Source organism: Bombina bombina, chromosome 5, assembly GCF_027579735.1.
Source record: "Bombina bombina isolate aBomBom1 chromosome 5, aBomBom1.pri, whole genome shotgun sequence".
In the NCBI taxonomy this organism is placed as follows: domain Eukaryota; kingdom Metazoa; phylum Chordata; class Amphibia; order Anura; family Bombinatoridae; genus Bombina; species Bombina bombina.
This window is the reverse complement of record NC_069503.1, coordinates 757,978,054-757,993,418: the sequence shown is the minus strand read 5'-3', so window position 1 is coordinate 757,993,418 and position 15,365 is coordinate 757,978,054. Positions and strand designations below refer to the sequence as shown.

The following is a 15,365-nucleotide window of genomic DNA, read 5'->3' as shown; positions in this document are numbered from 1 at the left end:
GTATGGCGCCAATTACATCAGGGACGCCCATAGCGATTACCTTGCAGGACATGGCTGCAATCATGAATAATACCCTGTCAGAGGTATTATCTAGATTGCCTGAATTAAGAGGCAAGCGCGATAGCTCTGGGGTTAGGAGAGATACAGAGCGCGCAAATGCTGTAAGAGCCATGTCTGATACTGCGTCACAGTATGCAGAACATGAGGATGGAGAGCTTCAGTCTGTGGGTGACATCTCTGACTCGTGGAAACCTGATTCAGAGATTTCTAATTTTAAATTTAAGCTTGAGAACCTCCGTGTATTGCTTGGGGAGGTATTAGCTGCTCTGAATGACTGTAACACAGTTGCAATTCCAGAGAAATTGTGTAGGCTGGATAGATACTATGCGGTGCCGGTGTGTACTGATGTTTTTCCTATACCTAAAAGGCTTACAGAAATTATTAGCAAGGAGTGGGATAGACCCGGTGTGCCCTTTTCCCCACCTCCTATATTTAGAAAAATGTTTCCAATAGACGCCACTACACGGGACTTATGGCAGACGGTCCCTAAGGTGGAGGGAGCAGTTTCTACTTTAGCAAAGCGTACCACTATCCCGGTTGAGGACAGTTGTGCTTTTTTCAGATCCAATGGATAAAAAATTGGAGGGTTACCTTAAGAAAATGTTTATTCAACAAGGTTTTATTTCACAGCCCCTTGCATGCATTGCGCCTGTCACTGCTGCGGCGGCATTCTGGTTTGAGGCCCTGGAAGAGGCCATCCATACAGCTCCATTGAATTAAATTATTGACAAGCTTAGAACGCTTAAGCTAGCTAACTCATTTGTTTCTGATGCCATTGTTCATTTGACTAAACTAACGGCTAAGAATTCCGGATTCGCCATCCAGGCGCGTAGGGCGCTATGGCTTAAATCCTGGTCAGCTGACGTGACTTCAAAGTCTAAATTACTCAACATTCCTTTCAAGGGGCAGACCTTATTCGGGCCTGGCTTGAAGGAAATTATTGCTGACATTACTGGAGGCAAGGGTCATACCCTTCCTCAGGACAGGGCCAAATCAAAGGCTAAACAGTCTAATTTTCGTGCCTTTCGAAATTTCAAGGCAGGAGCAGCATCAACTTCCTCCGCTTCAAAACAAGAGGGAACTGTTGCTCATTCCAGACAGGCCTGGAAACCTAACCAGTCCTGGAACAAGGGCAAGCAGGCCAGAAAGCCTGCTGCTGCCCCCAAGACAGCATGAAGGAACGGCCCCCTATCCGGAAACGGATCTAGTGGGGGGCAGATTTTCTCTCTTCGCCCAGGCGTGGGCAAGAGATGTTCAGGATCCCTGGACGTTGGAGATCATATCTCAGGGATATCTTCTGGACTTCAAAGCTTCTCCTCCACAAGGGAGATTTCATCTTTCAAGGTTATCAGCAAACCAGATAAAGAAAGAGGCATTCCTAAGCTGTGTGCAAGACCTCCTAGTAATGGGAGTGATCCATCCAGTTCCGCGGACGGAACAAGGACAGGGGTTTTATTCAAATCTGTTTGTGGTTCCCAAGAAAGAGGGAACCTTCAGACCAATCTTGGATCTAAAGATCTTAAACAAATTCCTCAGAGTTCCATCATTCAAAATGGAAACTATTCGGACCATCCTACCCATGATCCAAGAGGGTCAGTACATGACCACAGTGGACTTAAAGGATGCCTACCTTCACATACCGATTCACAAATATCATCATTGGTTCCTAAGGTTTGCCTTTCTAGACAGGCATTACCAAGTTGTAGCTCTTCCCTTCGGGTTGGCCACAGCCCCGAGAATTTTTACAAAGGTTCTGGGCTCACTTCTGGTGGTTCTAAGACCGCGAGGCATAGCAGTGGCTCCTTATCTAGACGACATCCTGATACAGGCGTCAAGCTTTCAAATTGCCAAGTCTCATACAGAGATAGTTCTGGCATTTCTGAGGTCGCATGGGTGGAAAGTGAACGTGGAAAAGAGTTCTCTCGGGTCCATCTGTCCAAGAGTATGTCCTTTCGCAGGCCAGATTGGACATTTGTAACAACAGATGCCAGCCTTCTAGGTTGGGGTGCAGTCTGGAACTCCCTGAAGGCTCAGGGATCGTGGACTCAGGAGGAGAAACTCCTCCCAATAAATATTCTGGAGTTAAGAGCAATATTCAATGCTCTTCTAGCTTGGCCTCAGTTAGCAACCCTGAGGTTCATCAGATTTCAGTCGGACAACATCACGACTGTGGCTTACATCAACCATCAAGGGGGAACCAGGAGTTCCCTAGCGATGTTAGAAGTCTCAAAGATAATTCGCTGGGCAGAGTCTCACTCTTGCCACCTGTCAGCGATCCACATCCCAGGCGTAGAGAACTGGGAGGCGGATTTTCTAAGTCGTCAGACTTTTCATCCAGGGGAGTGGGAACTCCATCCGGAGGTGTTTGCTCAACTGGTCCATTGTTGGGGCAAACCAGAACTGGACCTCATGGCGTCTCGCCAGAACGCCAAGCTTCCTTGTTACGGATCCAGGTCCAGGGACCCGGGAGCGACGCTGATAGATGCTCTAGCAGCTCCTTGGTTCTTCAACCTGGCTTATGTGTTTCCACCGTTTCCTCTGCTCCCTCGACTGATTGCCAAAATCAAACAGGAGAGAGCATCGGTGATTCTGATAGCGCCTGCGTGGCCACGCAGGACCTGGTATGCAGACCTAGTGGACATGTCATCTCTTCCACCATGGACTCTGCCTCTGAGGCAGGACCTTCTATTACAAGGTTTTTTCAATCATCCAAATCTAATTTCTCTGAGACTGACTGCATGGAGATTGAACGCTTGATTCTATCAAGGCGTGGCTTCTCCGAGTCAGTCATTGATACCTTAATACAGGCACGAAAGCCTGTCACCAGGAAAATCTACCATAAGATATGGCGTAAATATCTTTATTGGTGTGAATCCAAGAGTTATTCATGGAGTAAGGTTAGGATTCCTAGGATACTGTCCTTTCTCCAAGAGGGTTTGGACAAAGGCTTATCAGCTAGTTCTTTAAAGGGACAGATCTCTGCTCTGTCTATTTTTTTGCACAAGCGTCTGGCAGAGGTTCCAGATGTCCAGGCATTTTGTCAGGCTTTGGTTAGGATTAAGCCTGTGTTTAAAACTGTTGCTCCCCCGTGGAGCTTAAACTTGGTTCTTAAAGTTCTTCAGGGAGTTCCGTTTGAACCCCTTCATTCCATTGATATTAAACTTTTATCTTGGAAAGTTCTGTTTTTGATGGCTATTTCCTCGGCTCGAAGAGTCTCTGAATTATCTGCCTTACAATGTGATTCTCCTTATCTGATTTTTCATTCAGACAAGGTAGTTCTGCGTACCAAACCTGGGTTTTTACCTAAGGTGGTTTCTAACAGGAATATCAATCAAGAGATTGTTGTTCTATCATTGTGTCCTAATCCTTCTTCAAAGAAGGAACGTCTTTTGCATAATCTGGACGTAGTCCGTTCCTTGAAGTTTTACTTACAGACTACTAAAGATTTTCGTCAAACATCTGCCCTGTTTGTCGTTTACTCTGGACAGAGGAGAGGTCAAAAAGCTTCGGCAACCTCTCTCTCCTTTTGGCTTCGGAGCATAATACGCTTAGCCTATGAGACTGCTGGACAGCAGCCCCTGAAAGGATTACAGCTCATTCTACTAGAGCTGTGGCTTCCACCTGGGCCTTTAAAAATGAGGCCTCTGTTGAACAGATTTGCAAGGCTGCGACTTGGTCTTCGCTTCACACCTTTTCAAAATTTTACAAATTTGATACTTTTGCTTCTTCGGAGGCTGTTTTTGGGAGAAAGGTTCTACAGGCAGTGGTTCCTTCCGTTTAAGTTCCTGCCTTGTCCCTCCCATCATCCGTGTACTTTAGCTTTGGTATTGGTATCCCACAAGTAATGGATGATCCGTGGACTGGATACACTTAACAAGAGAAAACATAATTTATGCTTACCTGATAAATTTATTTCTCTTGTAGTGTATCCAGTCCACGGCCCGCCCTGTCCTTTTAAGGCAGGTCTAAATTTTAATTAAACTACAGTCACCACTGCACCCTATTGTTTCTCCTTTCTCGGCTTGTTTTGGTCGAATGACTGGATATGGCAGTGAGGGGAGGAGCTATATAGCAGCTCTGCTGTGGGTGATCCTCTTGCAACTTCCTGTTGGGAAGGAGAATATCCCACAAGTAATGGATGATCCGTGGACTGGATACACTACAAGAGAAATACATTTATCAGGTAAGCATAAATGATGTTTTTAGTACTTTGGATATGAAAAAAGACTATAACATTTGTAGTTTTGGTTGTGTCTGATGAACAAAAAAATGTAGTTGAAACCAGCAAAGCCAATACCATTGGTGTGTGATATTATGTATAGCATGAGGAAATTGAGAAAATGATACATATTGCTAGCACAGACAAAGAAAATATTTTCTATTGTCTAGTCCAGTGAGGGCCAAATTTCTAACACATGAGGGCCACAGATCAATATTTTAAAAGTCTTCAGGAACAATATTAATTTATAGATACTGAACACTCAAATAATACATTTCCTAAAAGTGTCCAGTGTCTCAGGGCCAGATTTAGGTAATGTTGCATGGTACCCTCTGTCTGCTGTCCTCCCCTACTTTTAAGTTTGCCCACCAACCAGAAGTCCCCAAAGCACATCTTTTTCCTGGGACCACAAAATCTATCACTGGTGCTGCAAATCCTAGTGCAGAAGGCTGCTTGTTGCCGTCGGCCTCCAGTTCATTTGTTATTTAAAATGGAGAATTGACATAGCCCAAGAGATTTTAGTGGCAAACTATCAGTCATGGGGAAAAAAGGTTAATTACAACAACAACAAAAAAAAAAAAGACTTGTGTCATAGACTCCAAAAAAGTGAAAGGCTTGCAAGTGAAAGGGCTGGTTTGGTGTAGACCCTGAAATTAATATATAATGACCTGTTTTACATGTGTTGCCATTTATTTTATCACAAAACATTGCTTTATGAGAACAAGCTATATGGAGCTCCATGCTTAGTGAATTTCAGAAAATGTATCATATGAAGTCATTAGCATTTATAAAAATTTCCAGTACCTCAAGTTAAATGAATGTTGTTTTAGGCCTTTCTCTCATTGTAATTAAACTAGACTTATTTTTCTTTATATTTGAATGTATTCAGGTGGGATTGTTGGACCTTGAACTGAATCAACTGACCAAAGCTCTGTTTGTTGCACTGGTTGCACTCTCTGTAGTAATGGTTGCCTTGCAAGGTTTCGTTGGCCCTTGGTATCGCTACTTATTTCGGTTCTTTCTTCTTTTCTCCTACATCATCCCAATAAGGTATGTGTTTTTATCAAAGAAAACAAAGATGTCTAATTTCACTGAATGTTGCACTTTTTTAAATATATACTTGGCTAAGATTGTGAAAGAAATTGATCTTATCAGGAAGCAGAGATAGAAAGTGCCAGCGTTGCTAATTCTTGAAGGATCACCGCAGAAAGCAATACTATTGTATTTTTGTGAAATATTCATCTTACTTGCCTAATCATCTAATTTCTTATCCTTTTGATATGGTACTATTAAAGAAAATATAATACAGTATACATGTTTGCAATGTGTATACATTATATACAAACATTAATGTGAATATCTGTGTTATATATATATATATATATATATATATATATATATATATATATATATATATATATATATATATATATATTTACTTTTAACAGCATAATGGGCCTTGAATTTTTAGATTTAGATGCTATTCTATTTTTCATATTTGTGTTCTAATAATTCTGAACAGTGTCCCTTTAACTGGAAAACTTTATTTTCAATTGTGTTATTAATGACATTACACCTTAATATCAGACACTTTTTAAATCTGTTTAAAGTTATAATCTATAGTTTGTAATATTTTCATGGTAAAATACTAGTTCATACTGATAAGCTGATAAGCTATAGCTTTTTTCCACTTTGAATTAGGTTTGGTTCGGTAGGAGACTCCTAAAGGTTTGGGAATCCTTTTCTTTCCTCTATGTAAACCTTATCTTCCTTTTGGCCTCAGTTCTGTTTTAATATATTTGGAATATGGTGGCATGGGCTGTACCAGCTGATGTTTGTTTTCTTAGATAAAAAACACTTTCAGTGTGGTGTCCTGGGCAGCAAGGAAGGCCCAGCCATTTGCTGACCTTTGTTACAGCTGTCCTGCAGCTGGTATCCTACATCTAGACCTACTGTACAAAATAATTTACCTGGTATAAAGGGACAATGTACTATAACATTTGTTTCCCAATTTACATTTATAGCTACTGCAGAGTATTACACAAATGGGGAAATGTTCTTTCATGTTTATTTCTTTATTTGAAATAGTTGTTTTTTCTCATTAAATCATTCACCTAGGATCTGTGCATAACATTGGGCTGAGCCTGCAAGTAAAACAGATATTAATGCTATTTATGTTACGTACTGAAATGCTAATTATGGCTGTAGGGGGTTGAATAAACACAAGCAGCTATTTCACATACAAAATATTTCTCTCCCTCATACCCGCCACTGGGAGATTATTCAGGGCTATTTTCTCCTATTTACATTGATTTCTAGAGAGAAACATTTGTTACTCACATTTTCAGTATAGATGAGGTAGCTATTTCCAAAAACAAATAAAGGCAAAGTAGCTGTAGCATACAATTAAATACACTTCAGCAAGTAAAATGGACCGTTGGAAACACATTAAAGGAGAGAAAGTTGTAGAGTACAATGGTACTTTAAGCAATTTTGTGCCTAAATTTATCTATTTCTCTCACGCACTCATAATCTGGTAAAATTGAGTAGGTGACCACTGTTTAATTAGGTAGGCAGAAAAGTCTACCAGAATTTTGGTGGAGGAAGTTCCCTCACCTTCATATAGGTTTCTTTCCCTTTCTGGGTAGATTTTAGTTTCTACCTTTTCATAGTTAAAGGGACACTGAACCCAAATTTTTTCGTGATTCAGATAGAGCATGCAATTTTAAGCAACTTTCTAATTTACTCCTATTATCAATTTTCTTCGTTCTCTTTTTATCTTTATTTAAAAAAGAAGGCATCTAAGCTTTTTTTTTTATTCAGAACTCTGGACAGCACTTTTTTTATTGGTGGATGAATTTATCCACCAATCAGCAAGGACAACACAGGTTGTTCACTAAAAATGGTCCGGCATCTAAACTTACATTCTTTCATTTCAAATAAAGATACCAAGAGAATGAAGAAAATTTGATGATAGGAGTAAATTAGAAAGTTGTTTAAAATGTCATGCTCTATGTGATTCACTAAATATTTTTTTTTGGTTCAGTCACAGTGTCGTTTTAAGTTGGCTGAGCTGGAGCTTCATCTGAAGTACAGCTCATTCACTATTGCTAAACCAGCCCCTCCAGACTATGCATGAGGTCCAAATGACAAACACCCCTGTAAACTAGAAAGTTGTTTTCCTGTGGTTTCCACATTGTATTTATAAAATGTGGCTTACTGTTACTCTCACCTATACAGCAGGATTTTGCTTGAGTAGCCAGGATAGTATCAAGAGCTTTCCAGCATGTTATTTATTTTTCATTGTCTTTATCTATCGCCATCTGATTTCATCCAGTTGGTTTAGTCCTGCTCTGGAATACATCTCAAGTATTTATTTGATTTGTAGTAATTACAGTTATATTGTTTTCTTTGGTATAATGATGATAGTCCATAGGGCTCCATAACATGTGGATGATGTGGGATATAATTCACTAGGAGGAGGCCAAGAACTTAAATTCCCTCCCATCTCTCCTTAGTTCTTAGCCTCTCAGGAGAAAGTTTAGAATAAAGGTGCTAAAGGTACTTGCTCATGGATTAATGTTTGGGAGCTCAGAACAATGTGAAACCCTTATCCCTGGGACATATTCACAAAGAAGTAAAAAGAGATGTCACAGCAAATGAATGATACAGGGACATAAGGAATGCCCTGTGCTGTGCACAGTATTTCACAGTATAGGACTTCTGCCACAACTACCCTCATGCATTGTGGGAACTTGTCCTTAGCCTCCTACTGTTGGATACAGGTATTTCCTTCAGATATCCTCTGCGGTGCACTTACCAGCACTGGATGGGCTCTCTACTGGATACCACTGCAGCTTAGTGAGTAAGTCGGTGGAGAGGTGCTACTTCAGGTACGTGACTTACCATAGCATACACTCAGCCCAGAGGCTATTTGTAGGTTCTCTGACACAGGTACAGCATAGCCAGTGGACTTAGCCTGTTCTCGTCATGCCACACTAGGTTTCTGGATTCCCTTTTTTATTAGGGACACCATCAGGTAAAACTGGTACCCTTTATGGACCTGTGGCAGCTCTGTGGATTTTTGGCAAGAAAATTGGTGAATGGCCCTTTAAGAAAACCATTGGGTCTGGAAGGGGGAGGTCTGGCATCAGTCTATGTTTGGTGTCCTTTTATACCCTGCAATTACACCCTATGGAGCAAACGGAATTTGTCCCCACTGACATCAGTGTCAACACTTTAAAGTCATCTACTGATAACCCTCTTTGTACATTATTATGTTTATTTGCAAATCTTCTCTGTGTCTAGCTATTGCTCAAACCCAAAGGCTCTGTCTTTCCTCCAAGGCTACGGTTGGAGAATCAATGTTCCAAAGAACTCTTTATCTCTAGCTACAAGTGTCCTTTCTATGAGTCATCATATATTCTGTCCTAATCCATCTATTCCTGATGGAGTCAATCAGAAAAAAGCTTCAGTAAGCGTGTCTGTCCCTACAAAAGGTTTCATTTTCATTAGTAGCTCTATGCATAGAGGTAGTGGGCCACATGGTTGAGGCTTTGGACGCTGTTTCCTTTGCCCACTTCCACTTGCGACCCCTTCAACTGTCTAAGTACAATCAGTGGTCACACAATTATCTGAAACAGCAGATTGCTGTTTACTTGTATGTCAGACAGTCACTCTCATGGTGGATTAAAGACCCTTCTTTGACCCTTGGTGCATCCTTTCTTTGCCCATTTGGGCTATTTTGACTACAGATGACAGTCTTGCAAGCTGGGACGTGGTCTGGAATTCTTGAAGAGCGCAAGGAGTTTGGTGTCCTCTGGAGGCGAGGTTACCAATCAACATTCTGGAACTCTGAGAGATTATTCTGGCTTTTTAGTCCTAGCTCCTCTTGAAACAGGAAGGGTTTATCTGTTGCCAGTCGGACAATATCATGGCAGTGGCCTACATAAATCATTAAGGGGTGCCCACAGTCCACTGGCTATGCAGAAATTGTCCAGAATTCTGTCTTGGGCAGAGAGGAATCAAAGTTCCCTGTCAACAGTTCACATTCCAGGAGTGAACAATTGGGAAGCAGATTATTTCAGCTGGCAGTCGGCCCATCCAGAAAAGCTGTCTTTCAATCAGGACATCTTTGATCAATTATTAATCAAATAGAGTCTACCTGACATAGATCTGATGGCCTCCCATTTAATTCACAATCTTACACTGCATAGTACAAGATCAAGAGCTCCAAAGGCTCAAATGATTGTTGCACTGGTGTGTCCATGGATTATTTATTTAGCATAACTTTTTTATCTACATATTCCAAGGGTTATTGCTCAAATCAATCACGTTTCAGCTTTGGTAATCTTGATTGCTCCAGCCTGGCCCCGCAGAACATGTTATGTGGCTCTAGTGCAGATGTCTTCATCTCTTCTTTGGCTTCTTCCTCTATGACAAGGGTCTTTTTTCCATCATGATCTCAATTCTCTAAGTTTAACTGTCTGGTGGTTGAATGCCTAGTTTTTAAACATAGAGGTTTCACTGCTTCAGTTATTGACATAATGATTAAAACCAAATAATTTATCCAATATCTGGAGGGCATATTTTGAATGGTGCTTTTCCAGAGGATTTTCTTAGTATGTGTTTAGGCTTTCTAGAATTCTTCAGTTTTTACAAGATGGCATTGACAAGGCTTGCTAGCTCCCTAAAATGCCAAATTTTTGCTTTATCTATTCGCTTTCATAGAAAGTTAGCTATGCTTCCTGATGTTCAAACCTGTGTCCAGTCGCTTGTAAGAATTAGGCCAGTTTTGAGACCTATTTATCTGCTCTGGAATTTGAAACTAGTTTGGTTTGTTTGCAAGGTCCTCCATTTGAACCAATGCACTCCATTGATATCACTTTTATCTTAGAAAGTGCTTTTCTTGTTATCAATCTTCTCATCTAGGAGTGTTTGAGTTAACAGCTTTGTCCTGTGATTCTCCAGTTTTTAGTTGTTGTTTTTTTTTACAAAGATAAATCTGTACTTCATACTAAAAATGATTATCTTCTTTTGAAAATATCATTCAGGAGATTTTTTTTTCCAGATCCTGCAAACTCTATGGAACGTTTTCATAACCTTGATGTAGTCATAAAATTGAAGTTCTATCTTCAAGCTACTAAGGAATTCAGATAATCTTCCAGTTGTTTATTCAATACTCTGGGACTCTTAAAGGACAGAAGGCTACTACTGTAGTTTTGGCCTCTTGGCTCAAACAGGTAATCACAAGGCCTTCTTGGTGGTGAGAAATCCCCCCCCCCCCCGAATGTATCACAGCGCATTCTACGCGATCAGTTGCAATTTCCTAGGCTTTCAAAATTATGCATCTTTGAAGCAGCCTTGCAAAGCTGCAACATGGTCTGCTCTGCATACCTTTAAAAAAAATGTTACTTTGATGTTTTTGCTTCTTCACAAGAAGCTTGTGGCAGGAAAGTCCGTCAGGCCACAGTATCTGATAAATGGGAACTGCCTGAATATTGTCCCACCTTTTCCATAACATATACTATCTTCATGGGTATTAATCCCCCATGTTATGGAGCTTTATGGACTATCATCATTATATGAAAAAAAACAACATAATTTATGCTTATTACCTGATAAATTCTTTACTTTTGGAATGATGATAGACCATAGGCCCCACGCATTTCAATTTTTGGGGTGACATATCTAATTTGCACCTCTATAGAAACATTTGTCTTTCCTACCTGTTTCATATTCTCTGCTCGGCTTTGGGTTAAACTGAGAAAAGATGGGAGGGAATTTAAGCTCTTATGTGGGTCTTTGGCCTCCTCCTAGTGGCAAAAATTATGTCACACATGTTATAGACTCTATGGACTATCATCATTCCGAAAGAAAATAATTTATCAGGTAAGCATAAATTGTTTTGTTTTTTCATGAATGTATCCGATTTATCACTGCTGTGCCTTTTTCTATTCTTTGGGTTATTTCCACAAAATTATGTTGCTGCCTCTTTAAATGTTTAGTACAAGCAGTTCAGATGCAGTTTTAAACTGTACAAAGAAAGTCATATATTGAGTGTCTTTCAGCAGTTTTATCCCATGTGCTGTTTGTATTATGGCTTTGAAGATCAGCAATGAGGAAAATAAGAGTGGGGCTTGTTACTTCATCAATAGGACAATGCAATTTTGATGCTATACACACACTCATTAAATTTTCACTTATCTTTATCCTTTATTGTCTGGGGAAGTTTTCTGTGGGGATGTGTTCTATGGAAAATCCTTAAATTATATCCTTTATATCAATCTTAAGGGACAGTCTACTTGATTTTTTTTATTGTTTAAAAAGATAGATAACGTCTTAACTACCCATTCCCCAGCATTGGATAAACAACATTGTTATATTAATATTCTTTATAATCTCTAAACATCTAAATCTCTGCCTGTGTCTAATCCCCTGCATGCCGCCTCTTATCTCAGTTCATTTTATTATTATTTTTACAACCAGACAGTGCTAGTTAATGTCAGCCATACAGATAACATTGTGTACACTCTCGTGGAGTTATGCAGGAACCAGCACTAATCGGCTAAAATGCAAGTTTGTAAAAAGCACTGAGATATGGGGGTAGTCTGCAGAGGCTTAGATACAGGGTTATCACAGAAGTAAAATGTATATTAATATAACTGTGTTGGCTATGCAAAACTGGAGAATGGGTATGGATTATCTATCTTTTTAAACAATAATTTTTTTTTAACTACACTGTCCCTTTAAATAATAATTTTGCCCAAGTGTATTCAGAGTGCAGACATATTTGTCCAATAGTCCTCCCAGGAAGCATAATGTTTCTCCTTGCTGTTCGGTGTCTCATAGAAAACTTAAGCCTATTGCTTCCTATGCTTCTTCATATTCAGAATGATCATCAGCTATAAGTTATAATTCCTCTGACATTTCTTCTCTTTCTAGGCTTAGGATGCATAAGAGTAAAACCATGTCTTTTTTATTAAGCAGATGAAGATACAAACTGTTCATATCACTGTTATCTGGTTTACATTTTAAAGAGGGGGTATTACATTTGTTAGGTAGATGTATTAGTTAATTCTGGATTTAAGGTTGCAAGGATGTTTTATATTTTATCCATTATTTCTGGCTTAATTTCTGAGAAATGGTAGAAGGCTGAACAAAAATTGTGGTGTTCTTCATAGTTTTATTCCATATATTCCTCTGATAAATCAGTATTATAGCTCTGAGACTTTATTTCTAATATTCTGTAATGTCTTTTTGGCCCCCAAATAGAATTATTTCAGACATTACTAATGGGAAAAGGTTTTATAGTTCTTAGAAACAAGCCAAAAGTTACTGTCAATAGAAGCAAGCATTACTTATTTTAGTTTTTCTAAAGCTACATTTAAAAGGAGGTCTGATGTTCAAGCCATTTCCTCCTTTTCCAAGTTTTTTTCAGGTTTCTCAGGGACCTAGGGGTCTTTTTGTCTGTGTTACAAATTCTGGTGGATGTGGGGTAATATGACCTGTTCTCAGTTACAAACAGGGACATATTTTTTTTAACCTTTTATATTGTTCTAAAGTTAGGACCAAATACGCTAAATTAAAGATGGAGCACCTCCAATCTCTCCTCTCCCAACTCTCACAATATGAGACTACATAAATCACATCCCTCAAACCCTACTTACTCTACAGCCCTTGAACAAGCCAAAACCGGCTTGCTGCACCATTTACAGGAGGAGTTTCAGAGGAAAGCGCTACTGCTGAAACAAAGATACTTCAGACAAGGCAACAAAGCAGGCAGAATGTTGGCTCATGCCCTCCCACGTAGGAAACTTAAAGCCATTGTCCACAACCTCATTGATACCCAGAGGAAAAAACAAACAGACATGAAATCTATAGCAAACACATTCAGGGACTATTACAACTTGCTATATAACATACAACCAGTCACCACATCATGAAAGGAGAGATCCCCTCACTTTTCCCAAACATCCCCCATACATAAGTACCTGTCTACTATGGATCTCCCAACACTTTTGCGGAAGACGCAACCTCATTAGAGACACTATTCACACATACTGAGATTCTTAACACCATTAAGGATCTGCCCTTGGGAAAATGCACAGGTCCAGACGGTCTGGGTTCTAAATACTATAAAACCTTTACCAACACATTGTAGCTCCACATCTTTTAAAAATGTTTAACCAATTATCTAATTTGGGCTCCCTGCCCTCCTCAATGTTAGAAGCCCACATTACGGTGATGCCTAAACCCAGCAATCCCTCTACAAAACCGGAAAAAAATTGTCCTATCCCCATGCTTAACACAGATATCAAAATTGTTGCCAAACTGTTAGCCAATAGACTCAATAAATTTCTGCCCAAACTTAAATCACCTGACCAGGTAGGGTTAATTCCAAATAGAGAGGCTAAAGACAACACCTTTAAGGTACTCCAGCTAGTCACATATGCACGTGATAGATCAATCCGTTTAACCTTCAACCGGGTCAACTAATCCTTCATGCACTCTACACTATCAAAAATTAATTTCAAGTCAAAATTCATGAATATGGTCTTCTCGTTTTACTCTTCCCCCAATGCTAAAGTATATGTCAACTGCATATTTTCAGACTCCTTTAAGATTACAAACAAGGTTGCTCTTTATCCCTCCCCCCCTCTTGTTTGCCCTGACTATAGAGGCTCTAGCTTGCAAAATTTGGTCCAACCCTAGAATATAAGGAATCAAGGTACAGAATAAAGAATACACATTGGCTATGTACGCGGACAATGTCCTGCTTATGCTGACTAATATTACAAAGTCCTTTCCAGAAGTGCTGGAGGAATTTAAAAATTATGGCTCCATATCCAATGTTCACATTAATTTGAACAAATCAGAGCTCAAACCAACCTCTCTAAAATTCAAGGTTCTTGTCCCATCAAATTCGTCCATAATGAGCTTTGTTAACTGGGAATCATTATGAAACCCCATATCACAGATTTAGTTGACACTAATTACAAGTGTGGTGAAGATGAATGTCCTCCCAGAGTCTTATACATCCTGCAAACCCTTCCTTTGTCACCCTCCAGTCCATATATCCAACAAATACAAAAGGCAATGGAATCCTACATCTGGCAGGGGCTAAAACCTAGAATAAATAAACAAGCTCTATATAAGTCACATAATCTTTGAGGTCTGGGAGTCCCTAACCTCCATGTATATAAACAGCTGCTTGAATGGAGCCATCACCCCGCTCATAAGGCCAACTAATCGCTGATATCCTATGTAGAGGAAATGTTGGTGCCCTGGATTGGATTCCCTCAGTACAACGCCAGACCTCATACCCTTTGATTAAATAATTTTTTTATGAATGGGATAGACCCATTGCCACGCAAAGTCATATTTCCACTCCATGTTCCCCACTAATACCCATTAGAAGAAAAAAAAAACAGTCATTGGTATACACACTTCCACCAAAAATGCAAAACTTCTAAATTATACTGCTATCTCTAACGCTATCTCCCAGGGAGAATTCAGGGGATTGGATCTAATGCTTTTCACATCATGGTATCATTATGCCCATGTATCACACTACCTCCTCACACACAAGCACAAATCCATTCCTAGTTACATACATGGATGGCACAGGGAACTGGTGCAAAATCTTTGATCTAACCAAAAAACATCAATTTCAGCTAGAACCCAAGAGTTCCAATATAAATTTTTGAGTAGGTGGTACTTGACGCCCCAATAGTTGTAGTAGATATATCCCAACATAGTAGGAAGTTGCTGATAAGGATGCGGAGGAGAGGGAACCATGCTCCATATTTGGTGCAACTGTCCCACTCTCAATCGGTTCTGGAGGGAGGTCTTTGCAGAAATGAATGGAAAACTGGTATTAACATTCCAGCCTGAGCCTGAACACTTACTCTATCACAACCTCACAAAGATTAATGATAAACCCAGAAGATCACCGTTTATTATAATGCTTAATGGGGCCAAAGAGATGATCCCTTGAGACTGGAAATCATCACTAAGCCTGAGCTTTCACCGTTTATTATAATGCTTAATGGGGCCAAAGAGATGATCCCTCGAGACTGGAAAT

The 15,365-nt window shown here is 39.8% G+C and overlaps 1 protein-coding gene across 2 annotated transcripts in view; it reads left to right on the top strand.

Moving 5' to 3' along the window:
* The window catches only part of ATP9B (ATPase phospholipid transporting 9B (putative)), a 1,400,042-nt gene that overhangs the window by 962,562 nt on the left and 422,115 nt on the right, over window positions 1–15,365 (top strand). For both annotated transcript variants that reach the window (XM_053714846.1, XM_053714845.1), the window contains exon 12: window positions 5,169–5,329. In XM_053714846.1, the coding sequence (XP_053570821.1) occupies window positions 5,169–5,329 (161 nt within the window). The remainder of the gene's footprint in view (window positions 1–5,168; window positions 5,330–15,365) is intronic.